This window comes from Staurois parvus, unplaced genomic scaffold (genome assembly GCF_062004578.1).
Source record: "Staurois parvus isolate SC_StPar_1 unplaced genomic scaffold, SC_StPar_1.0 ptg000582l, whole genome shotgun sequence".
Taxonomy (NCBI): Eukaryota; Metazoa; Chordata; class Amphibia; order Anura; family Ranidae; genus Staurois; species Staurois parvus.
In genome coordinates, this window is record NW_028318378.1 from 585,385 (window position 1) to 611,576 (window position 26,192).

A 26,192-nucleotide genomic window follows, 5' to 3' on the forward strand; every position below is an offset into this window, starting at 1 on the left:
TTTCTTACAGCTTTAATGCCGGTGAATGTTTCTAATGTCTCTTACTATACCTCTTGATGTGTAATGTATTGTTGCTTGTGTGAGCATGTTGTGATGTCACCTTTGTCCCGCCTCCTTTCCCAGGACTGCCCAACCCAAGTGGGAGGGTCCAACCTCTGTCCCAGGGTATATATAGAAGAGGGCTGTCATTGCCAAGTCAGCTCTGATGAAGAAGGGACTCGAAACGCGTCAGCCTGACTCTGAGAACCTTCCCTCGTGTTTAGACTCAGCTGGTCTCTGATTGGTCAAGTCTCATCAAGGACTTTACACGCTTGTTATACTTCTCTGTTTGTGAGGATATTTTCACATCCAATAAAATCACATTTTACTGAGGTAATGCACAAGGTTGGTGTGCTTTTTGTTTCGCTTTTCAGTATTGGTGGGGCTTCCCCAGCCTTGTTTAGAGCCGCACAACCTTTGATGCCTTGGTGGGGAAGTTCTTCAAGTTCCGGGTCCATCTATCCACCCTTGTTCTGGGCCATAGAGGGCAGGAGGGGTTGTTTTGTGTTTACACCCGCAGTACCATTACTCCAGTCACTTTCCGGGTTGTTACCACCCCCCATTATTATCACTGTCCCAGCCCTTTCCATCTGTGGGAGGAGCTGAGTCTCCACCTCCTCATTAACACTGGGAGGCCTATAACAAACTCCAATGATGACCTTTGTAGTACCGCCCCCCATGTGCAGTTCCACCCGTAATCCTTCAGCCTCATCACACTCTCCATCAACTAGGTCCTCTTTCACACTCGCTCTGAGATCACTTCTCACATAGAGACAGACTCCACCCCCTTTCCTATTTCCCCCGTCTCTCCGAAAGAGAACCTAGCCAGGAATATGAATGGCCCAGTCATGTGAGGAATGAAGCCAAGATTCAGCAATACCAATTCAATCCTAGTTCTCTTCATGCACCAAACCTTCCAACTCACCTATTGTGCTGGGCACACTTCTGGCATTGGGGAACAAACACTTTCATTCTCTGACACCTTGTTCATTCACCGACACCTTGTTCATTCACTGACACCTTGTCCATTCACTTACACCTTGTACATTCACCGACACCTCCTTCATTCACTGACACCTTGTCCAGTCACTGACACCTCCTTCATTCACTGACGCCTTGTTCATTCACCGACGCCTTGTTCATTCACCGACACCTTGTCCATTCACTTACACCTTGTCCATTCACTTACACCTTTGTACATTCACCGACACTTCACTCACTGACACCTTGTTCACACGGATTTTGAGCATTTTTTATTTTCATACAAATGGTACCAATGCCACTGGTTGTAACACCAACAAGTACTGACCTGTCTGATCTGTCTACCCCGTTAAAACTGAATTCTCCCTCCCCCCTCCATCCTAGTTTATATACTCCTCCAGCCTTCCCATAAACCCCTCCCCCAGCACAGCAGACCCCCTTCCATTTATATGCAGACCATCTCTAGCATATACAGTGAAGGAAATGTGTATTTGCTCCCAGGCTAATGTTGAATGTTCGCCCCTCACACAGAAATGATCGGTCTAACAATGGAATGTTCGCCCCTCACACAGAAATGATCGGTCTAACAATGGAATGTTCGCCCCTCACACAGAAATGATCGGTCTAACAATGGAATGTTCGGTGTAACACTGAGAGACAGAATACAACAACAAATTCAGCAGAAATGCGTCTAACAAATGATGACTGATCTGCCTGTTCATGAGGGAAAGAAGGATTTGATCCCCTTCACAAAACATGACTTAGTACTTGGTGGCCAATCCCTTGTTGGCAATCAGGTCATATGTTTCCGGGAGTTGGCCCCCAGGTTCGCACACATCTCAGGAGGGATTTTGGCCCACTCCTCTTGGCAGATCCTCTCCAAGTCATTAAGGTTTGGTGGCTGACATTTGGCAACTCAAAATTCCAGCTCCCTCCACAGATTTTCAATCGGATGAAGGTGTGGAGACTGGCTAGGCCACTCCAGGACCTTAATGTGCTTCTTCTTGAGCCGCTCCTTTGTTACCTTGGCCGTGTGTTTTGGGTCATTGTCATGCTGGAACACCCATCCACGACACATTTTCAATGCCTTGGCTGAGGGAAGAAGGTTCTCACCCAAGATTTGATGGTACATTGCCCCATCCATCGTCCCTTTGATGCGGTGCAGTTGTTCTGTCCCCTTAGCAGAAAAACACCCCCAAAGCAGAATGTTTTCACCACCATGTTTCACAGTTGGGATGGTGTTCTTGGGGTCATAGGCAGCATTCCTCCTCCTCCAAACACGGCGAGTTGAGTTGATGCCAAAGAGCTGGATTTTGGTCTCCTCTGACCACAACACTTCCCACCAGTCCTCCTCGGCATCATTCAGATGTTCAGTGGCAGACTTCAGACTGGCCTGGACATGGGCTTTCTTGAGCAGAGGGACCTTGCGGGCACTGCAGGATTTCAGTCCTTGTCGGCGTAGTGTGTTACCAATTGTTTTCTTGGTGACTGTGGTCCCAGCTGCCTGGAGATCATTGACAAGATCCTCACGTGTAGTTCTGGGATGATTCCTCACTGTTCTCATGATCATTGACACTCCATGAGGTGAGCTCTTGCATGGTGCACCAGACCTAGGGAGACTGACACTTGTTTTGTGTTTCTTCCATTTGTGAATGATTGCACCAACTGTTGTCACCTTCTCACCAGGCTGCTTGGCCATAGTTTGGTAGCCCAGTCCAGCCTTGTGTAGGTCTACCATCTTGTCCCTGACATCCCTGGACAGCTCTTTGGTCTTTGCCATGGTGGAGAGTTTGGAATCTGATGGTCTGATTGCTCCTGTGGACAGGTGTCTTTTATACAGGTAACACAATGAGATTAGCAGCACTCCCTTTAAGAGACTGCTTCTAATCTCAGCTTGTTACCTGTATGAAAGACACCTGGGAGCCAGAAATCCTGCTGAATGATAGGGGATCAAATCCTTCTTTCCCTCATGAACATGCAAATCAGTCATCATTTGTTAGACGCATTTCTGCTGAATTTGTTGTTGTATTCTGTCTCTCAGTGTTACACCGAACATTCCATTGTTAGACCGATCATTTCTGTGTGAGGGGCGAACATTCAACATCAGAGGGGAGCAAATACACATTTCCTTCACTGTAGGCTGCACCCCAATGAAAAGTCAGCCCAGTGCTCTAGGCCAGCACTCCATTGTTATTCTTCTCCTGCCATCAATGACCAACCCGGTCCCACACTTCATCCATGTCTTTGGGGACCTCTCATCTCCTTATGAACTGTTTCTTCCATGATGAAGATCAGCCATGGAGTATATCTGAGGTGTATATCAGGATGTGCTTCTTCTCCACATGAGAGCTGGGATGTCCATCAACATTCATCTAGAAGACATTTCCTACACTAATACACCTCCAGGGTTGTGTGGAATCCATGATGTACATGAAGACAGGACTTCAGTGAGGAACATTTCCCTCACTCAGGACAGGAAAGTGGCTTCTCCCGCATGTGAGATCTCTGATGTTGGTAAAGATTGGACTTCTGTGAAAAACATTTCCCGCATTCAGGACAGGAATACGGCTTCTCTCCCGTGTGAGATCTCTGATGTCTGTAAAGATTGGCCGTCTGTGAAAAACATTTCCCGCATTCAGAACAGGAATACGGCTTCTCCCCAGTGTGAGATCTCTGATGTGTGTGAAGCAAGACCTTGCATAAAAAACATTTCTCGCACTCTGGACAGGAATACAGCTTCTCCCCTGTGTGAAATCTCTGATGTCTGTGAAGATCAGTCTTCTGTGAAAAACATTTCCCGCACTCAGGACAGGAATACGGCTTCTCCCTCATGTGTGATCTCTTGTGTCTATGAAGACTGGACGTATCTGAATAACATTTCGGGCACTCAGGACAGGAATACGGCTTCTCCCCCGTGTGAGTTCTCTGATGTATATGAAGATTGTACTTTTTTGAAAAACATTTCCCGCACTCAGGACAGAAAAATGGCTTCTCCCCCGTGTGTGATCGCTGATGTAAATGAAGTTTGGCTGTATCTGAAAAACATTTCCCGCACTCAGGACAGGAATTTGGCTTCTCCCCTGCGTGAGATTTCTGATGCATGTAAAGATTGCACTTCCTTGAAAAACATTTCCCACACTCAAAACATGAATACGGCTTCTCCCCCATGTGAAATCTCTGATGATTGTAAAGATAGGACTTCTGTGTAAAACATTTCCCACACTCAGGACAGGAATACGGCTTCTCCCCCGTGTGAGATCTCTGATGTTTATGAAGACTGGACTTGTCTGAAAAACATTTCCCGCACTCAGGACAGGAATACGGCTTCTCCCCCGTGTGAGATCTCCGATGTTTATGAAGACTGGACTTGTCTGAAAAACATTTCCCACACTCAGGACAGGAATGTGGCTTCTCCCCCGTGTGAGATCTCCGATGTTTATGAAGACTGGACTTGTCTGAAAAACATTTCCCACACTCAGGACAGGAATGTGGCTTCTCACCTGTGTGAGATCTCTGATGTGTGTTAAGACTGGGCTTACTTGAATAACATTTCCCACACTCAGTACAGGAATACGGCTTCTCCCCCGTGTGAGATCTCTGATGTATGTGAAGACTGAACTTCCTTGAAAAACATTTCCCACACTCAGGACAGGAATACGGCTTCTCCCCCGTGTGAGATGTTTGATGTTTGGACAGACTGGACTTATCTAAAAAACATTTCCCGCACTCAGAACAGAAATATGGCTTCTCTCCCGTGTGAGATCTTTCATGCACATTAAGATGTGATTTATAATGGAAACCTTTCCCGCACTCAGTACAGGAGAACCTCTTCCCTGTTGGAAGGCCGGCCCGGTCCCGCACAGTCTGAGGTTCCTCAGGATACAAGGAATCCGATGGTCCATCTACACTGGGTGGTGCCGGATGGACATTGGAGGGAGCCGGGTTTTCTCCTGGACTATACTGGGTGATGTCCTCATCTTCTACTTTCCAGTCTGGAGACAAAGTGAGACAATCCTCAGAGGTTTTCCTCATCTCCAGGCCATGGACTAAAATACAAAGACAAAGAGGATTACTAGACAGGAGCTGATTGGTTCCCCCAAACCAGGACTCCGCCCACATCAGGCAGCTTGGTCTCTAAGGAGCTTACAATTCCACCCTCAAGGGAACTAGGAAATGGCTCCTCTGATCTCCTACCAGGTCATTTCTTTATTCATGGACCTTAGTCAGAGAGTGAGGAAACAACCAGAACTGTCTTTTATAGGAGGGACAGTGATGAGGGGATTATAGGACGAGGGTCCCCACCCCCTCTATCACTCATCACCATCTTCCCAACACAAGAAGTACTGCACTTCCCTATTTACTCCATGATTTAGTCATGAAGAACAGCGGGGCTGAGCCCCACCAGAGGTCAGAGAGTGAGGATGGGGGGAGAACAACCAAGATGAAGACTGGACTGATCCTGAAGACCACCATCATTGGGGTATTGACTCCTCCCTCATTATCACTTTCTGTTTAAGGGTCCAAAGTTGGAGGATGTTATCACATTATTATCACCATGTAAAAGTCTGTGCTCCAATCACATCATCTGATATATAATGTGCAGCTGGGAGGAAATGGGGGGAACAAGAGAATCCATATTATGTGTATATATAGCAGTGGGGGGAGGGGGGAGAGCAGAAGTCAGGAGTATGGAATGTACAATATAGAGTATATAGTGCAGGGGTCAGGAGTATGTAATGTACAACATGGAGTATATAGTGCAGGGGTCAGGAGTATGTAATGTACAACATAGAGTATATAGTGCAGGGGTCAGGAGTATGTAATGTACAACATAGAGTATATAGTGCAGGGGTCAGGAGTATGTAATGTACAATATAGAGTATATAGTGCAGGGGTCAGGAGTATGTAATGTACAACATGGAGTATATAGTGCAGGGGTCAGGAGTATGTAATGTACAACATGGAGTATATAGTGCAGGGGTCAGGAGTATGTAATGTACAACATAGAGTATATAGTGCAGGGGTCAGGAGTATGTAATGTACAACATAGAGTATATAGTGCAGGGGTCAGGAGTATGTAATGTACAACATGGAGTATATAGTGCAGGGGTCAGGAGTATGTAATGTACAACAGAGTATATAGTGCAGGGGTCAGGAGTATGTAAGGTACAACATAGAGTATATAGTGCAGGGGTCAGGAGTATGTAATGTACAACATAGAGTATATAGTACAGAGGTCAGGAGTATGTAATGTACAACAGAGTATATAGTGCACGGGTCAGGAGTATGTAATGTACAACAGAGTATATAGTGCAGGGGTCAGGAGTATGTAATGTACAACATAGAGTATATAGTGCAGGGGTCAGGACTATGGAATGTTCAACAAAGAGTATATAGTGCAGGGGTCAGGACTATGGAATGTTCAACATAGAGTATATAGTGCAGTGGTCAGGAGTATGTAATGTACAACATAGAGTATATAGTGCAGGGGTCAGGAGTATGTAATGTACAACATAGAGTATATAGTGCAGGGGTCAGGAGTATGTAATGTACAACACAGAGTATATAGTGCAGAGGTCAGGAGTATGGAATGTACAACATATAGTATATAGTGCAGGGGTCAGGAGTATGTAATGTACAACAGAGTATATAGTGCAGGGGTCAGGAGTATGTAATGTACAACAGAGTATATAGTGCAGGGGTCAGGAGGATGTAATGTACAACATAGAGTATATAGTGCAGGGGTCAGGACTATGGAATGTACAACATAGAGTATATAGTGCTGGGGTCAGGACTATGGAATGTACAACATAGAGTATATAATGCAGGGGTCAGGAACATGGAATGTACAACATATAGTATATAAGGCAGGGGTCAGGAGTATGTAATGTACAACATGGAGTATATAGTGCAGGGGTCAGGAGTATGTAATGTACAACATACAGTGGATATAAAACATCTGCACACTCCTGTGAAAATGTCGGGTTTCTGTGATGTAAAAAAAATTAGATAAAGATAAATAATTTCAGAACTTTTTCCACCTTTAATGTGACCTATAAACTGTACAACTCAGTTGAACAAACTGAAATCGTTTAGGGGGAATTAAGAATAAAAAATGAAATTAATCTGGTTGCATAAGTGAGCACACCCTTACACTAATCCTTTGTTGAAGCCCCTTTTGATGTGATTCCAGCACTCAGTCTATTTGGGGGAGGAGTCTATCAGCACGGCACATCCTGACTTGGTAATATTTGCCCGCTCTTCCTTGCAGAAACACTCCAAATCTGTCAGATTGTGTGTCATCTCCTGCGCACAGCCCTCTTCAGATCACCCCACAGATTGTCCATCGGATTCAGGTCTGGGCTCTGGCTGAGACATTCCAAATCTTCCATCTTCTTCTGGTGAAGCCGTTCCTTTGTGGATTTGGATGGATGCTTTGGGTGGTTGTCATGCTGAAAGGTGAAGCTCCTCTTTGTTCAGCTTTCTAGCAGAAGCCGGAAGGTTTTGTGCCGATATTGACTGGTATTTGGACCTGTTCATAATTCCCTCTACCTTGGCTAAGGCCCCATTTCCAGCTGAAGAAAAACAGCCCCAAAGCATGATGCTGCCACCACCATGCTTCACAGTGGGTATTCTGTTCTTCTGGTGGTGTGCAGTGTTGTTTTTGTGCCAAACATATCTTTTGGAATTATGGCCAAAAAGATCAACCTTGGTGTCATCAGACCAGAACACATCTCTCCACATGCTTCTGGGAGACTTCAGATGTGTTTTTCTAGAATGTAGCCGGGCTTGGATGGTTTTCTTCCTAAGAAAAGTCTTCCGTCTTCCACTCTATCCCATAGACCAGACATATGAAGAACACGGAGATTGTTGTCACATGGACCACACAGCCAGGACTTGCCACATATTCCTGCAGCTCCTTTCATGTTGCTGTAGGCCTCTTGGCCGCCTCCCAGACCTGTGTTCTTCTCATCTTTTCATCCATTTTGGAGGGACATCCAGTTCTTGGCGATGTCACTGTTGGTGATGTCACTGTTGGTGATGTCACTGTTGGCGATGTCACTGTTGGCGAGGTCACTGTTGGCGAGGTCACTGTTGCACCATATTCTCTCCACTTGATGATGACTGTCTTCACTGTGTTCCATGGTCTCCTAGATTGTAAGCTCCAAAGAGCAGGGCCCTTGAACTCCTCGTGTTCTGTTTTGTTACTGTCCTGTCTCATGTACCATCCCCCACTATAATGTACAGTGCGAGGCAAACCTTCTGCCGCTATATAAATACTGTATAATAATAATAATGGTATATCTAATGTCTTGGGAATTCTTTTGTTCCCTTCTCCTTACTGATACCTTTTAACAATGAGATCCCTGTGATGCTTTGGAAGCTCCCTGCATACCGTGGCTTTTGCTGAAGGATGCGACTAAGAAAATGTCAGGAAAGACCGACTAGAACAGCTGAACTTTATTTGTGTTTCATCAGAGGCACTTTAAATGATGGCGGGTGTGTACTGACTCCTATTTAACATGATTGTGAGTGTGATTGCTTCATTCTGAACACAGCTACATCCCCAGTAATAAGAGGGTGTGCACACTTATGCAACCACATTATTTTAGTATTTGTTGTTTTCTTCCCCCCTAAAAGATATCAGTTTGTTTTTCAATTCAGTTGTTTATAGCATGCATTAAAAGGTGGAAAAGTTCTGAAATTATTTATCCTTGTCTAATTTTTTACATCACAGAAACCTGACATTTTAACAGGGGTGTATATCCACTGTAGAGTATATAGTGCAGAGGTCAGGAGGATGTAATGTACAACATGGAGTATAGTGCAGGGGTCAGGAGTATGTAATGTACAACATAGAGTATATAGTGCACGGGTCAGGAGTATGTAATGTACAACAGAGTATATAGTGCAGGGGTCAGGAGTATGTAATGTACAACATAGAGTATATAGTGCAGGGGTCAGGAGTATGTAATGTACAACATAGAGTATATAGTGCAGGGGTCAGGACTATGGAATGTTCAACATAGAGTATATAGTGCAGTGGTCAGGAGTATGTAATGTACAACATAGAGTATATAGTGCAGGGGTCAGGACTATGGAATGTTCAACAAAGAGTATATAGTGCAGGGGTCAGGACTATGGAATGTTCAACATAGAGTATATAGTGCAGTGGTCAGGAGTATGTAATGTACAACATAGAGTATATAGTGCAGGGGTCAGGAGTATGTAATGTACAACACAGAATATATAGTGCAGGGGTCAGGAGTATGTAATGTACAACATAGAGTATATAGTGCAGGGGTCAGGAGTATGTAATGTACAACACAGAGTATATAGTGCAGGGGTCAGGAGTATGTAATGTACAACATAGAGTATATAGTGCAGGGGTCAGGAGTATGTAATGTACAACACAGAGTATATAGTGCAGAGGTCAGGAGTATGGAATGTACAACATATAGTATATAGTTCAGGGGTCAGGAGTATGTAATGTACAACAGAGTATATAGTGCAGGGGTCAGGAGTATGTAATGTACAACAGAGTATATAGTGCAGGGGTCAGGAGGATGTAATGTACAACATAGAGTATATAGTGCAGGGGTCAGGACTATGGAATGTACAACATAGAGTATATAGTGCTGGGGTCAGGACTATGGAATGTACAACATAGAGTATATAGTGCAGGGGTCAGGAACATGTAATGTACAACACAGAGTATATAGTGCAGGGGTCAGGAGTATGTAATGTACAACATAGAGTATATAGTGCAGGGGTCAGGAGTATGTAATGTACAACAGAGTATATAGTGCAGGGGTCAGGAGAATGTAATGTACAACATAGAGTATATAGTGCAGGGATCAGGAGTATGTAATGTACAACATAGAGTATATAGTGCAGGGGTCAGGAGTATGTAATGTACAACATAGAGTATATAGTGCAGGGGTCAGGAGTATGTAATGTACAACATAAAGTATATAGTGCAGGGGTCAGGAGTATGTAATGTACAACATAGAGTATATAGTGCAGGGGTCAGGAGTATGTAATGTACAACATAAAGTATATAGTGCAGGGGTCAGGAGTATGTAATGTACAACATAGAGTATATAGTGCAGGGGTCAGGAGGATGTAATGTACAACATAGAGTATATAGTGCAGGGGTCAGGAGTATGTAATGTACAACATAGAGTATATAGTGCAGGGGTCAGGAGTATGTAATGTACAACATAGAGTATATGTTGCAGGGGTCAGGAGTATGTAATGTACAACATGGAGTATATAGTGCAGGGGTCAGGAGTATGTAATGTACAACATAGAGTATATAGTGCAGGGGTCAGGAGTATATAATGTACAACATAGAGTATATAGTGCAGGGGTCAGGAGTATGTAATGTACAACATGGAGTATATAGTGCAGGGGTCAGGACTATGTAATGTACAACATAGAGTATATAGTGCAGGGGTCAGGAGTATGTAATGTACAACACAGAGTATATAGTGCAGGGGTCAGGAGTATGTAATGTACAACATAGGAGTATATAGTGCAGGGGTCAGGAGTATGTAATGTACAACATAGAGTATATAGTGCAGGGGTCAGGAGTATGTAATGTACAACATAGAGAATATAGTGCAGGGGTCAGGAGTATGTAATGTACAACATAGATTATATAGAGTATATAGTGCACGGGTCAGGAGTATGTAATGTACAACAGAGTATATAGTGCAGGGGTCAGGAGTATGTAATGTACAACATAGAGTATATAGTGCAGGGGTCAGGACTATGGAATGTTCAACAAAGAGTATATAGTGCAGGGGTCAGGACTATGGAATGTTCAACATAGAGTATATAGTGCAGTGGTCAGGAGTATGTAATGTACAACATAGAGTATATAGTGCAGGGGTCAGGAGTATGTAATGTACAACATAGAGTATATAGTGCAGGGGTCAGGAGTATGTAATGTACAACACAGAGTATATAGTGCAGAGGTCAGGAGTATGGAATGTACAACATAGAGAATATAGTGCAGGGGTCAGGAGTATGTAATGTACAACATAGATTATATAGTGCAGGGGTCAGGAGTATGTAATGTACAATATAAATTATATAATGTAATGGTCAGGACTCATAATATTGGTATTCAGTAATTTAAGGTCCTTAAAGGGTTGCTTGCCTCCCATCTCCTGAGACTGCACTCAGTGACTTGGGGCTGAGACACTACAGACATATCCCTCCACCCGGCACAGCCAGCAGATAACAGAGAAGGTCCCCTGGAGGAGTCAGGCACAAGGCAGGAGACCCCAGTCACATGTCCTGGGTGCCTACATTATGCAATGCTTAGAGTAAAAATCAACATTTTGCTGCCAGCTGAACCCCAGAACCTCCATAAATCCAGTCTAGAGACATAAATTGTGTCTGCAGCACAGAGAAGGAAGATTATCCGAGAGAAATCCAGGAATACAGGACGGGGAACACAGCTCAGGAAAGTGACCAGGGGATTACAGGCTGATATCACCCAGTCCCCGCCCTACTCTGGACCAATCAGTGAGCAGTATGGGTGGAGGAATGGATTTAGTGTTCATGACCCACCTGTGCTGATCTCTGTAGGAGTGTCCTCCTCTATAAATGTCCCTGTTATTCCATCCTCCTCCATAGACTGCTGATCATCCCTCACATACGCCTCTTCTTCTTCTGCTTTCACCTCAAATTCTATATCGATTGGATCTCCACTCTAAATCAAGGAAATGAGAGAAAATATCATCTGTAAAATGTAAGATTTATGATTGTGACATCACACACAAAATCCACACATTGTCTCCCTTCACAGAAGCAGATCACATGTGATATGTGGGTACATTTCCCCTAAATACCGCATGCCATCCTGAAACTGTCCATTTCCTATCCCGTGTTGCGGTATTGACCACAAACACTGAACACGCTCAGTAAATACCGCATGAACAGGCGTTACATTCACAGAAGGAAATAAAGAATGAAATGCATGCGGTCATTAATTAGTGGTGGAGACATGCGGCATTCAGGAAATGTGTACTGCTTGGTAAAGAGTGGGCGGCCGCTGGCATCCTTAACAACCAGTAAACAACATGGTTGTTAGGGAGCGAGCGGCTGCCGCATCCAAACCAACCGATAAATCTAAAAAAAAAGAATTACCAGCAAGGAAATATTAAGAAAATGGCGTAGGATTCCCTCCTTGGGGGGTCTAGTATGGATTTTGAAAGGGGGCCCCTTGCCAAAATGAAAGAAATACATACCAGACCCCTATCTGAGCATGCAGCACAGCAAATCAGAAAAGGGGGGACAAGCAAGTGACCCCCCCCTCCAGAAACATACCAGGCCACGTGCCCATAACATGGAGTGGATGCTCTGGGGCGGGGGGGGGAGCTTTGCTCCCCCAGAGCACCTTGTCCATGTTGATGGAGACAAGGGACTGTTCCCTACAACCCAGCCTAGTGGCTGTGGGGGTTTGCAGGCAGGAGACTTACAAAAAGTAACAAGGGGGCCCTCAGATCCCTCACCCCATGTGAATGAGTATGGGGTACATGGTACCCCTAATTATTCGCCCCAAAAAAGTATTCTGTTATATAGACAGCAGGCAGTTTTTGACAAGTCCTTTATTAACCACTTGCCTACCAGGCACTTATACCCCCTTATTTACCAGGCCAATTTTCAGCTTTCAGCGCTGCCGCACTTTGATTGACAATTGCGCGGTCATGCAACATTGTACCCATATGAAATTTTGATCATTTTTTTCTCACAAATAGAGCTTTCTTTTGGTGGTATTTAATTGCCACTGGGCGCTTTACTTTTTGCGCTATAAATAAAAAAAGTGCAAAAAATTTTTATTATAAAATTTTTCAAACAGGTATTTTTTCTCCTTCACTGATGTGCATTGATGAGGCGGCACTGATAGGCGGCACTGATAGGTGACACTGATGATGGGTACTGATAGACGGCACTGACTGGCATCACTGCTGGGCACTGACTGGCACAACCCCTGGGCACTGACTGGTGGCACTGCTGGGCGGCACTGGTGGGTGGCACTGGTGGGTGGGCACAGGTGGGTGGCACTGGTGGGTGGCACTGGTGGGCACAGGTAGGTGGCACTTCTGGGCACAGGTGTGTGACACTGCAGAGTGGCACAGGTGGGTGCACTGCTGTGCACAGGTGGGTGCACTGCTGGGCACAGGTGGGTGATCTGCTGGGCACAGGTGGGCGGAGCTAGTGGGCGCACTGCTGGGCACAGGTGGGTGCACTGCTGGGCACAGGTGGGCGGAGCTAGTGGGCGCACTGCTGGGCACAGGTGGGCCGAACTTACGGGTGGCACTGCTGGGCACCGATCATCAGGGCACTGATCATCAGTGCCCTGATGATCGGTGCCGATCCCCGCTCTGACAACTGCCGGTTCTCGGCAGTACTTTCCTCACGATCTGACAGCGTGAGGAAAGTGCAGCCGAGAACCGGCACTTGCATTTCCCTGTGATCAGCGTGTCATTGGACACCGCTGATCACGTGGTAAAAGGCCGCTGGGATCGGCCTTTTACCACATCACGTGATCAGCTGTGTCCGTAGTACACAGCGATCACGGAGATCGCCGGGTGCGCGCCCCCTGGGGCGCGCAGGAGAGCGCGTTCTGGGGGGACGTCATATGACCTCCACCCAGAACTGGCCGGCCGCAGTGAAGCCGTCATTCGGCTATCTGCGGTCGGCTACTAGTTAAAAAAGAAAAATAAAGCAAAATGTCCCCCCCGGTGTAGATCCATCATCAATCACGATGCTCGCTGTCACGGAAAGAAAAGCTCCGCTCCCAATGAAGACTCCCCTCTGTCTGACAGCTCTGCTGCCTCCTGCCACTAAATATACTAAGAGACGGTGTCACTCGGTGACGTCACTGACTGAGGCATGTTGTATTGGTGATGTCACTGACCGGGGCATGTTGTATTGGTAACGTCACTGACCGGGGCATGTTGTATTCGTGACGTCACTGACCGGGGCATGTTGTATTGGTGACGTAACAAGAGGGCAAGGCCACCCAGTGACGTCACAGGGTAGTAGCATTCCTTAGTTTATTTAGAAGTGGGAGGCGACAAAGCTGTCAGATGTCAGGAGGGGAGCTTTGTTTTTTCAGCGATGACAGCGAGTATCGTGATTGGATCATCGATGGATCTACATCAGGGGGATATTGCTCTTTATTTTTGTTTTGTCAAAAATTTATTCCAGTGGTTTTTTTTACACTACACTGTTTGGTGAATGAATAGGGGTACTATGTACTCTAAACTCATTCACATTGTGGGGGGGCGGGATTTGGGGACCTCCATGTTAAAGGTGGCTTCCAGATTCCAATAAGTCCCCCACCCAAAGCCCCCCCACAACCACTGCCCAGGGTTGTGAAGAAGGGACCCTTGTCCCCATCGCCATGGGGACAAGGTGCTTTTGGGGGCGCAGAGTGCCCCTGCCCTGAAGCACCCACCCCATGTTGAGAATATGTGGCCTGGTATGGTTCAGGAGGAAGGTGGGCACTCACTAAGGGTCTGGTATTGATTTTGGAGGGGAACTCACTCCTTTAATTTTATTTTTTTGGCATCGGGGTTCCCCTCAAAATCCATACCAGACCTGTCACAGCTGTCAGCAGGGAACTTGGCGGCCGTCCGCTCCTTGTTTACTGGTTGTTGGGGACACTGGCGGCTGCCCTCTCCTTAACAACAAGCTATTTACAAGTGTTGCTATGGACACCAGTGGTAAATTACCCGCAGGCTTCACTACTAAAAAACAGAATGCAGCATCTTACTACATACTGGGATACGGGAAGATACCGCTTTGTGATTGGAGCCCATAGTCTCTATGAATCCATGTTCTAGATTCTCCATCCCACCAACCTTGTAATAGTGAGGGATGGTGTGACCTTCCTGTGTGGAATCCCGGGAATACAGAGGACGGGGACATCTCTCTGGTGGGTTCCTGGTATTAGGTGGCTCCATCATCTCCTTGTGTCCTTCTGAAAACTCCTCCATCACTCCATACTCCTCATCCTCCTCTTTATACTCTTCTTTAACATCAATATTATCATCCCCGAGGATTCCACTCTGAAAGATATAATAAAACATTCATTGTAACAAACATGCTGTGTATAAATCACAACTACCAATAATTGTCATCATCTACCTGATGATGGTGAGGGATGGTGTGACCTTCCTGTGTGGAATCCCGGGAATACAGAGGACGGGGACATCTCTCTGGTGGGTTCCCATGACTGGATCCATCTGTAGGAAACACACACACTGACTGAATCCATTGTTTCTATGTGTTTATCAGATGATGGGGGATCTAGGTGGATCCTCCGTACTGCTCTCTCCTTTACAATAAAGTCTCCTCTTACCCGGTGATGTGAGGGGCGGCTGATTGTCCATCATGACGTCCTTGTAGAGATCCTTGTGTCCTTCTAAATACTCCCACTCCTCCATGGAGAAATAGACAGTGACACCCTGACACCTTATAGGAACCTGACACACACAATGATACAGTCACCATCCAGACACATCCCTTGTCTGTTACTGGAGAATGTCCCAGAATTCCCGGCACCGCTCACCTCTCCTGTCAGCAGCTCCATCATCTTCTTAGTGACTTCTAGAATCTTCTGTGTCTTCTGTCTTGTAGGGATCAGGGGTGGAGGTGGGGGGATGGTGATGGGATTCTGGATTCTCGAGGATCTTGTGGTCATACGATGAGATCTCCTGCTGGTGTCATTGTCGGTAGATTTCTTCATGACTCCTGTACAGTTCTGTGTGATACAAATATAAGTCTCACTCTCCCATAATCCCACACTTCTATGGTCAGCTCTAGATTTATTCTCCAGGGATTGGCCACAATGTGCCGACTCAGCAAAGGACAGACATCTCCATCCAATGATATGATGACAATGGGGTCAGATTTATAGCTCCTTCTAGAAGTCATAGAATAGAGTCACTAATGGTTTACTAGTAAGGCTCACTGACCCACCAGGAAATGTCACCCATGGATTTAGTGGTCAGTGGGCGTGGCATGCTGGTAATCATGGGTCTCTCTGATTGGACTAAAGCTGAGATTGTTCTCTTCTATAACCAATGCCGCCATCTTGTGCTATAACCAAATCTCATAGAGTCCGGACACTTTATGTATTCATAGTACTTGTGTGGATGTCGTTATTGATTACAGAACATCAGAAGACTTCAAGTGACTCTGAATCCCTCCCAGTGTACAGCCGAGTCAGATTTAACCCCTTCATTACACTCACCTCTCCAGTCAGCAGGCTGAGGATCTCCAGGGTGAGCTTCAATATCGTCTCATTCCGGGGAAATTCCTTCCTTACAATCTTCACAAAACCCAAAGTCTGCTGATTGTCCATCATGACGTCCTTGTAGAGGTCCTTGTGTCCTTCTAAATACTCCCACTCCTCCATGGAGAAATAGACAGTGACACCCTGACACCTTATAGGAACCTGACACACACAATGATACAGTCACCATCCAGACACATCCCTTGTCTGTTACTGGAGAATGTCCCAGAATTCCCGGCACCGCTCACCTCTCCTGTCAGCTGATGGACCATCATGGTGGTCAGTTCCAGAATCTTCTGCTCTTTCTCCCTCTCAGGTATCAGAGAATGAGATGGAGGCACCATGGTGAGGCTCTGGGTTCTGCTCCATCCTCCTGAGATTGGCTCCCCACTAGACTTCTTCTTTACAACATAATCCTACAGATCAGGAGACAAATAAAACAATATCAACCACCTGACATCATCTAAATGTGTGCAAAAATAAAATGGTCTATTGACCAGAATAGACAAGAGTGATGTCATGTGACCTCCCAGAATCCTCCTCGCCTCTCCGGTCAGGTCTGTGTTTATTAATAGAGATGAGTGAAGTCATGTGACCTCCCAGAATCCTCCTCACCTCTCCGGTCAGGTCTGTGTTTTATTAATAGAGATGAGTGATGTCATGTGATCTCCCAGAATCCTCCTCACCTCTCCGGTCAGGTCTGTGTTTTATTAATAGAGATAAGAGTGATGTCATGTGACCTCCCAGAATCCTCCTCACCTCTCCGGTCAGGTCTGTGTTTTTTTAATACAGATCAGAGTGATGTCATGTGACCTCCCAGAATCCTCCTCACCTCTCCGGTCAGCAGGTAGATGATCTCCAGGGTGAGGTTTAGTATCTTCTCAGTCATGTGACTCCGGTCCTCCTCCATCCTCATTGGTGCCATCATGTGATCTATACAGGTCTCCTTGTAGACGGATAACTTTGGGAAATGAAAGTAAGAATGATTTGGATGGTATTGGTCACACAATAATAGGATGTGGATGTGAGGGGGGAATAGGAGGGTTGATGGACAGTGAAGAATTACTCCCCCCATGGGAAGACATTTTGTTTGGACTGTTTAGTGTTTACTACAATTTTGAGGTCCGGGGCCCCTTTTCTCTGTTGGGTTTGTTTGGTCTCTGAACTGGTTTTGATGAGTATTAGATCTGCAGACAAGGAATGATAAATCTGATCCTTCCTATGACTAGTTTGCTCTGAGGCAGTGCTGTGAGGTCAATGTCGGCTCATCATGCAGGGATGGTCACTTTACATCACCCGACGCCCGGGACATGTAGTTCCAGGTAAAGTATTTTCTTTTAATCTTTATCCCTGCTGAGGGCAAGCCGCAGGGCTCTCCTTTCAGGTGCCAGCCTCTGCCACCCCGTGTGTGTGAACCTCTCCTGTACCTACTATGCTTCCCCGGCTCTGCTTGCCCATCTGTGGGCCCGGGTCAGCGGGTGTCGGAGGGTAGAGGGGATGGAGGAGAGCAGACATGTTCACTCCCTTCTTGTCCTGACCCAGAAGTGACGTTATGACAGATTTCCCGACCATCGAGGCCGGCAAAGAATGTAATGCGGTGCGATGTGCTCTACATTACATCCAATGGAGTACAGGGGAGACATTGGGGGTCTTTTAGACCCTGGATGTCTCAATAAAGAGAACCTGTCATCAAAAGTCATCACATAGAGGACTTTGTCCCCTCAAGTAAAAATGTTTTTTTAAATGTAAAGAATTAAAGTTACACCCAAGTACATAACTCCTCCCCTTAAAAAATTTTAAAGCCCCCCCCACCCCCACATATATGCACACCCAAACATAAGAGCACACGCTGGAGCGCCTACACGTGATAACATTGATTGTGATACACGTTACATATCGCCGGTCACACCAGAATGAGAGGATAATTCTAGGAGCAGACCTCCTCCGTACTCTATACTGATGACCTAGAAGGGGCTATAAATGTGTCACCTATAGATAATACCGGGGACTAAAGGTTGTCACCATTTCAGCACACACAACTTAAGGTTTGACATGTTGGATATCTATTTACTCGCTGCAACCTCGGCTTTTATATTTTTACACATAAATGGGTCATTTATTGCTTTTTGTGCCCTGAAATCAGCTTAAGTGTATTTTTTAATGAAATTTGGCATTTCCTAGACTTTGTGATAATATTTTGTGACATAAAATATTGGAACTGCCGCTATTTTATTCTCTAAAGTCTTTACTTTCAGAAAATCGATATTTGGGGGGTTTTGTGTCATCTTCAGGATAAAATGATTTTTTAAATGTGCAAAAAGTGCAAAAACGTCTCTGGGAGTGAAAGGGAGAAAAATAAGCCGGACACTCCCCTTTCCTGAGGAGCAGCCAATCGGTTCTCATTACACTGCAAGGTCTCTCCCCTCCCTGCTAGTCCCGGGTGCGGTGCTGGAGACAGGCGGGGGAGGGGAGGAGGAGATAAACAGAACAATGTTACACATATTACACATTTGAGTTGCTATAAAGCCGCTTTCATTTTTCTAAACCCCCAACATTCCTAAAAGAGCCTCAGATTTATATACATTTGTTGTAAATAGGAAATAACATCTTATTACCTCCTCTGCTGCCACTTCCACCAACGTCTCCTCTATACTTCTTCCCGCCTCACCTCTCATCTGGAACTTCCTGTCTGTCCCTGACATCACTTCCTGTCTGTGCCTGACATCACTTCCTGTCTGTACCTGACATCACTTCCTGTCTGTATTCCATAGAGACTTCCTGTGTGAGTATAGGTGAGATCCCCACCTTGTGGAGTTCAGAGGAACTGCAGCCCCGAGATCCATCCCATAATCCCCCTTCCTGTATAATATGTACCTTACAGGGATACTACGGGAGATGAAACATTACTGAATAAAGGAAGAAGAAATAAATGTAACTCTTATGTAACCAACTGTTCAACAAACATCTCTTATTACATATAGAAAAGTCTTACAAACACAGAACACAAAATACAAATGTATAGCTAATGAGAGCGATCCCGCCAAACCTGATCCTTCTGGGGGGACAATGCAAAAATATATATCAATCCACTCATAATGACATCATCTTCTGGGAGTGTCTGCACATCCATCCATTTCACACACATTTCATTGTCTCAGCAGATCTCCTGCAGCCTATTAGCGCCCATTTCCCTTTCTATGTCTCAGCGGATCTCCTGCAGCCTATTAGCTCCCATTTCCCTTTCTATGTCTCAGCAGATCTCCTGCAGCCTATTAGCTCCCATTTCCCTCTCTATGTCTCAGCAGATCTCCTGCAGCCTATTAGCTCCCATTTCCCTCTCTATGTCTCAGCGGATCTCCTGCAGCCTATTAGCTCCCATTTCCCTCTCTATGTCTCAGCGGATCTCCTGCAGCCTATTAGCTCCCATTTCCCTCTATACGTCTCAGCGGATCTCCTGCAGCCTATTAGCACCCATTTCCCTCTCTACGTCTCAGCGGATCTCCTGCAGCCTATTATCACCCATTTCCCTCTCTACGTCTCAGCGGATCTCCTGCAGCCTATTGGCTCCCATTTCCCTCTCTACGTCTCAGCGGATCTCCTGCAGCCTATTGGCATCCATTTCCCTCTCTACGTCTCAGCGGATCTCCTGCAGCCTATTAGCACCCATTTCCCTCTCTACGTCTCAGCGGATCTCCTGCAGCCTATTGGCACCCATTTCCCTCTCTACGTCTCAGCGGATCCTCTGCAGCCTATTAGCACCCATTTCCCTCTCTATGTCTCAGCAGATTTCCTGCAGCCTATTAGTTCCCATTTCCCTCTCTATGTCTCAGCGGATCTCCTACAGCCTATTAGCACCCATTTCCCTCTCTATTTTTCAGCGGATCTCCTGCAGCCTATTAGCGCCCACTTCCATCTCTATGTCTCAGCGGATCTCCTGCAGCCTATTAGCACCCATTTCCCTTTCTATGTCTCAGCAGATCTCCTGCAGACTATTAGCACCCATTTCCCTCTCTATGTCACACATTACAACAAGCAGTCACAAAGGTAAATGTAAAATAAAAGCAGAGAGGGAGAGAAGTCTGATAAAGCAGCTCATCGATGAGAGGTACATAAGAACATACAATGTCAATACAAAACAGTGACATGGCCATCAATCACAAACGATCGGAGCAGACAGATCGGTGTCATAGGTGTCCCGTGGGTCCTGAACTGCCTCCAGCACAGGGACAGTAGCAGGGTGTAAAGCAGGTAGGTACTCCAACTTTCTCATTTCTGCTCTGACCTTCATCAGTGCCGGTAACATGGGGGACATAGAAGACAGCCAATGCATGGGAATGGTTCTCCTGGCTGCCCTCAGAATGGAGGTGGAAAGTTTCCTCGCACATTTAGAGAGACCCGAAAAGGTAGACCCAACAGAAAGTAAATGGGCTCAAAAGGGACAGGAGCCTGCAGAAGTAACCACAATGGGGTAAGGACCTCCTCCAAAAGGGTGCAATGGACCGGCAATCCCAAAAAATGTGGAAAAGAGTGTCAGTTTCCGTCCCACAACACCAGCAAACAGAGGAAACATTCGGGTTACTATCATGGAGAACCTCAGGGGTCCGATACCAAAACATGGGGGTCTTAGAAGGATTTTCTGTATACATTACACACACAGAAGATTTAGAAGAGGCCTCCCAAATCCTACTCCATTGATCCAACCCAATATCACATTGAAGGAAACGGGACCATTTACACATATAAAGGGGAGAACCAATAGAAAAAGGGCATCTACAAGCAATGTATACGTAGCGGAAATGATGTCCCGGTGGTGTGGGCCTTGGATGCAGATATGATCTAAAGGGGTAGGTTGTTCAAGAGTCAGAGAAGAGGCTTTGGAGGCAAAAATGTGTTGTATCTGTAGATAAAATACTGATGGGGTGGAATGCGAGCAGCTTTTTGAATGTCAGGGAAGGATTTAAGGTTGTGAATTACGGGATTGACCAAATGTCACAATTGGAATAGATAAGCCTCAGCCCAAGGATGGACTCGACCAATGGCCAGACTATCTGGGAGACTTGGATTAAAAATGATGTTGGTCAAGGGGGAACACTTGGGCCCAAATTTACTATTGCGTGTGGGCGCATTTCTGTGGGCTAGCGTCTACTTTTTAACCGCGAGCGTCTACTTTTAGACGGCAAAGACATTTACTAAAGAAAGCATCTAAGAAGTAGACACCAGATCGAATTTACTAACGAGACACAGTCCAGGAAGCAGACCCAAAAAGCAGACGTGCTAAGAGGCACATCTAACACCATGAAAAATCACTGCAGAGACATGTTTCCATTGACATTTGCTTTGCCAAATATCAGGACTTCACTTTTAACAATATCTGACATTTAAAAAATTTTTTACAATGTGTAAATAGTACTCTTTTTTAAGGCTGCTCGTCACATTCAAAAACTGGACGCTTTTCCAGCGGCTCTGGCTAATAGGAATGAGCATGTGCAGAACACATGTTAGACGTCTTCTGTGGCGCTTTCTTTTTAGACGCTGTTCAATAGTAAATCTCTGTGTGGAGTCCTCTGACAGATGGCGAAGATCACGTCTCCTGTGTGTGGAGTCCTCTGACAGCCGGCACTCGGTCACGTCTCCTGTGTGTGGATCCCTCTGACAGCCGGCACTCGGTCACGTCTCCTGTGTGTGGAGTCCTCTGACAGATGGCAAAGATTGTGTCTCCTGTGTGTGGAGTCCTCTGACAGCCGGCACTCGGTCACGTCTCCTGTGTGTGGAGTCCTCTGACAGCCGGCACTCGGTCACGTCTCCTATGTGTGGATTTCTCTGACAGCCGGCACTCGGTCACGTCTCCTGTGTGTGGATCCCTCTGACAGCCGGCACTCGGTCACGTCTCCTGTGTGTGGAGTCCTCTGACAGATGGCAAAGATTGTGTCTCCTGTGTGTGGAGTCCTCTGACAGCCGGCACTCGGTCACGTCTCCTGTGTGTGGAGTCCTCTGACAGCCGGCACTCGGTCACGTCTCCTGTGTGTGGAGTCCTCTGACAGATGGCAAAGATTGTGTCTCCTGTGTGTGGAGTCCTCTGACAGCCGGCACTCGGTCACGTCTCCTGTGTGTGGATTCCTCTGACAGCCGGCACTCGGTCACGTCTCCTGTGTGTGGAGTCCTCTGACAGCCGGCACTCGGTCACGTCTCCTGTGTGTGGAGTCCTCTGACAGCCGGCACTCGGTCACGTCTCCTGTGTGTGGAGTCCTCTGACAGCCGGCACTCGGTCACGTCTCCTGTGTGTGGAGTCCTCTGACAGCCGGCACTCGGTCACGTCTCCTGTGTGTGGAGTCCTCTGACAGCCGGCACTCGGTCGCATCTCCTGTGTTTAACAAACAGCACTCGGCATATCTTTCTGTATTCTAATTTGATTTCCTTAGTTCTAGTGATTCTATTTTTGTTTCTTATCCTTTTTAATTATTTCTGTAATGATTTTACTTTTTTCGAATGTCTATTTAATATTTATTTTGACAGTTGAATATAAAAAAAAAAGTCTGCAGATAAAAAAAAAAAAATGCGTGGGGTCCTCCCTCCCATCCTTACCAAGCCCTTCAGGTCTGGTATGGATATTAAGGGGGAACTCCACGCCAAAATTTAAAAAAAAACAGCGTGGGGTTCCCCCTTAAATCCATACCAGACCCTTACCCGAGCATGCAGACCGGCAGGTCAGGAAAGGGGGGGGATGAGCGAGCGACCCCCTCCTGAACCATACCAGGTCACATGCCCTCAACATGGGGGGTGCTTTGGGGCAGGGGGGCTCCCCCCCAAAGCACCTTGTCCCCATGTTGATGGGGACAAGGGCCTCTTCCCCACAACCCTGGCCAGTGGTTGTGGGGGTCTGCAGGTGGGGGGCTTATCAGAATCTGGAAGCCTCCTTTAACAAGTGGGCCCCCAGACCCTGGCCCCCCCCTACATGAATGAGTCTGCGGTACATGGTCCCTCGACTCATTCACAAAAAAACAAAGTGCTGTGTAAAAAAAACACAGTACAGGGTCTTTGACAAGTCCTTTATTAAAACAATGTCCCCCGAAGTAGATCCAACGTCAATCACGGCGGCGATCCGAAAAAAGAAAAAAAAAAAGGTTCTGCTCCCGTCGGAGGCTTCCAGGCTTCTGAAAAAAGGTCCCGCTGACAGCTCTTAAATAGGTTTTTTTTTTTCTTTTTTCGGATCGCCGCCATGATTGACGTTGGATCTACTTCGGGGGACATTGTTTTAATAAAGAACTTGTCAAAGACCCTGTACTGTGTTTTTTTTACACAACACTTTGTTTTTTTGTGAATGAATCGCAGGACCATGTACCGCAGACTCATTCACGTAGGGGGGGGGCTGGGATCTGGGGGCCCCCTTGTTAAAGGGGGCTTCCAGATTCTAATAAGCCCCCCGCCCGCAGACCCCCACAACCACAGGCCAGGGTTGTGGGGAGGAGGCCCTTGTCCCCATCAACATGGGGACAAGGTGCTTTGGGGGGAGCCCCCTGCCCCAAAGCACCCCCCCATTTTGAGGGCATGTGGTCTGGTATGGTTCAGGAGGGGGGGTGCTCGCTCGTCCCCCCCTTTCCTGACCTGCCGGGCTGCATGCTCGGATAAGGGTCTGGTATGGATTTTGGGGGGAGCCCTATGCTGTTTTTTCTTTAATTTTGGCGTGGAGTTCCCCCTTAATATCCATACCAGATCCGAAGGGCTTGGTATGGATGGGAGGGGGGGACCCCATGCCGGGTTTTTTTATTATTATGGTGCTGGTTTTTAAATGTTATTCTGGTTTTTTTTGGTCTTCACTATAGCTCAGAAATTCACCTGTCACTTCCCCCGGCTAAAAGAGAAAGTTTTGAGATTATTTCCTTAAAGGTAACAAGGTTGACTTTTAGTTAATTAAAATTCAGACATTTTTCTTTAACTTTGGGGAAAGTGACAGCTAAGCGTGTGAACTATAGTGAAGGACAAAAAAAGGCATTAGCCATTAGCATTGAAAATCAGCGCCGACATACACTTCGTATTGTGAAGCAAATGATTCAAACATTTATAAAACAACCAATTAATTTTAATGGTTTGGTAAACCGAGGTACGCCTGTATTAGTATTGCAATCCTTTGTATTGGGATACATAGAACCAACATACATGTGAATTGGCAACATAGCACAACATTTGTGTCACATGGGAGATATCTGGTAGTTATACTGACATTGCCCAGGGACTTAGGATTGATTCACAGCACAGAAATACAGGCTGGGTTAGCAATGTAGCTCCGTGGATTAGTGGTTAGCACTGCTGCCTCACAATTCTAGGGTTGTCGGTTTGAATCCCAACCACGGCAAGGAAGTAGCATGATCTCCGTGTGTGGCTGTCTTCACATACATGTTCTGGCAGCATCTTTGCTTTCTGTCTAAATGATCCCTAGAATGTGAATTAGAATGAGGCCTTGTCTGTTCAAACACCTTCAAAGCTGCACCTTATGTGAATGTCATACAATGGGTGGAGATACTACTGGACTACTCATAGATTTGATAATGCTGGTTTACACTCCACCCCCTTTTGTGAAGGATTTGGCAAGCAAAGAGCTGAGAGAGAGATGAGTAAGAGATACATACCAGAGAGTGATAAAGAGAGCGAGAGATACATACTGAAGAGTGATAAAGAGAGACATGCAGAAGAGTGAGTGAGAGAGAGGAGTGAGACAAAGAGCGAGCGAGAGATACATACTGAAGAGTGATAAAGAGAAACATGCAGAAGAGTGAGTGAGAGAGAAGAGCGAGCCAGTGAGACAAAGAAAAGCGAGCGAGAGATACATACTGAAGAGTAATAAAGAGAGACATACAGAAGAGTGAGCGAGAGAGAAGAGTGAGCCAGTGAGACAAAGAAAAGCGAGCGAGAGATACATACTGAAGAGTGATAAAGAGAGACATACAGAAGAGTGAGAGAGAGAGAAAAGGCTTGGGTGGGGAATCCACACATCCAAATTGTTGCAAATACTGGTGTGGAATTTCCCACAAATGCATAGCAGACCCTTATCCCAGCAGGCAGGTACCGCACGCCTTCAAAGATTTATTTCCTTTGTTGATTTTCCTGCTTCGCTCACACTATATGCAATTGAAAATTGCGCTTTAAGTTGCCAATTTCACCATTTTCTAGAGAATTTCAAACTAGTTGTGTTTTCAATTGTGTGTAGCATTGTGATTTCTATGGTAGTGTAGATGTGAAATTGTTATTAAATGGCCAAAAAGTTCAACAAGAACTACCTTTGAACTCTCGCTGCAACAAATGGCGAATGTTACTCCCCTCACATTCACATTCATTATATCTAGAGATGAGCGAATTATTCAAAAATTCGATTCGACTGATTCGGCGAATTCGTGAAAAAATTTCGATTTGAGTCGAATATATTCGCTGCGAATTTAACTTAAAAAAGGGTGTTTCTAGGCTTCAGAGAGACTTAATATTAGTGCAGAACACTGTACCTTTAATTTAAATGCCCTTGGAGTCTGCTGGGGAAGAGAAATAATACTGACAGTCAGTATGACATGCAGATGAGTGCCGTCGATCTTAGAATCACCGCACACTTCACTCATTTGGGCAGTCACGGGGCCAAAACCAGAGTGTGGAGCCACAGTGTGGCGGTGGAGGCAGCAGCAATGGGAGGCCATACAGCACCCTATGAACACACCAGCAGTGTGAGGAGACCTGAAAGTGGCACATGGCAGAGTATGGCGATGGAGACAGCAGCAATGGGAGGCCGTACAGGGACCCATGAGAGACTGTGGACCTGGCAGCAGCATGAGGAGGCGGTACTGGGGCCCATGGCAGATTACGGGCCTGG

The 26,192-nt window shown here is 46.0% G+C and overlaps 2 protein-coding genes across 2 annotated transcripts in view; both read right to left on the reverse strand.

The window, feature by feature from the left end:
• Positions 1-992: 992 nt before the first annotated feature.
• LOC149450102 (uncharacterized) overlaps positions 993-26,192 on the reverse strand; it is a 94,653-nt gene continuing 69,453 nt past the window's right edge. The window contains exon 3 of the mRNA XM_089692366.1: positions 993-4,820. Coding sequence (XP_089548492.1) covers positions 3,484-4,820 — 1,337 coding nt within the window. The 3' untranslated portion in view covers positions 993-3,483. The remainder of the gene's footprint in view (positions 4,821-26,192) is intronic.
• LOC149450103 (uncharacterized) lies at positions 15,519-25,671 on the reverse strand. Its single transcript, XM_089692369.1, has 3 exons — positions 25,660-25,671; positions 16,301-16,504; positions 15,519-15,808 (listed from the first exon to the last, which is right to left on the reverse strand). Exons 1-3 carry the CDS (start codon positions 25,669-25,671, stop codon positions 15,521-15,523), a joined length of 504 nt encoding a protein of 167 aa, XP_089548495.1. The 3' UTR covers positions 15,519-15,520.

Coding starts and splice junctions, on each gene's coding strand:
- LOC149450103 (XM_089692369.1), bottom strand. Junction 15,809..16,300: donor TCAGCCTGCTGACTGGAGAG/GTGAGTGTAATG, acceptor TGTATCACACAG/AACTGTACAGGAGTCATGAA.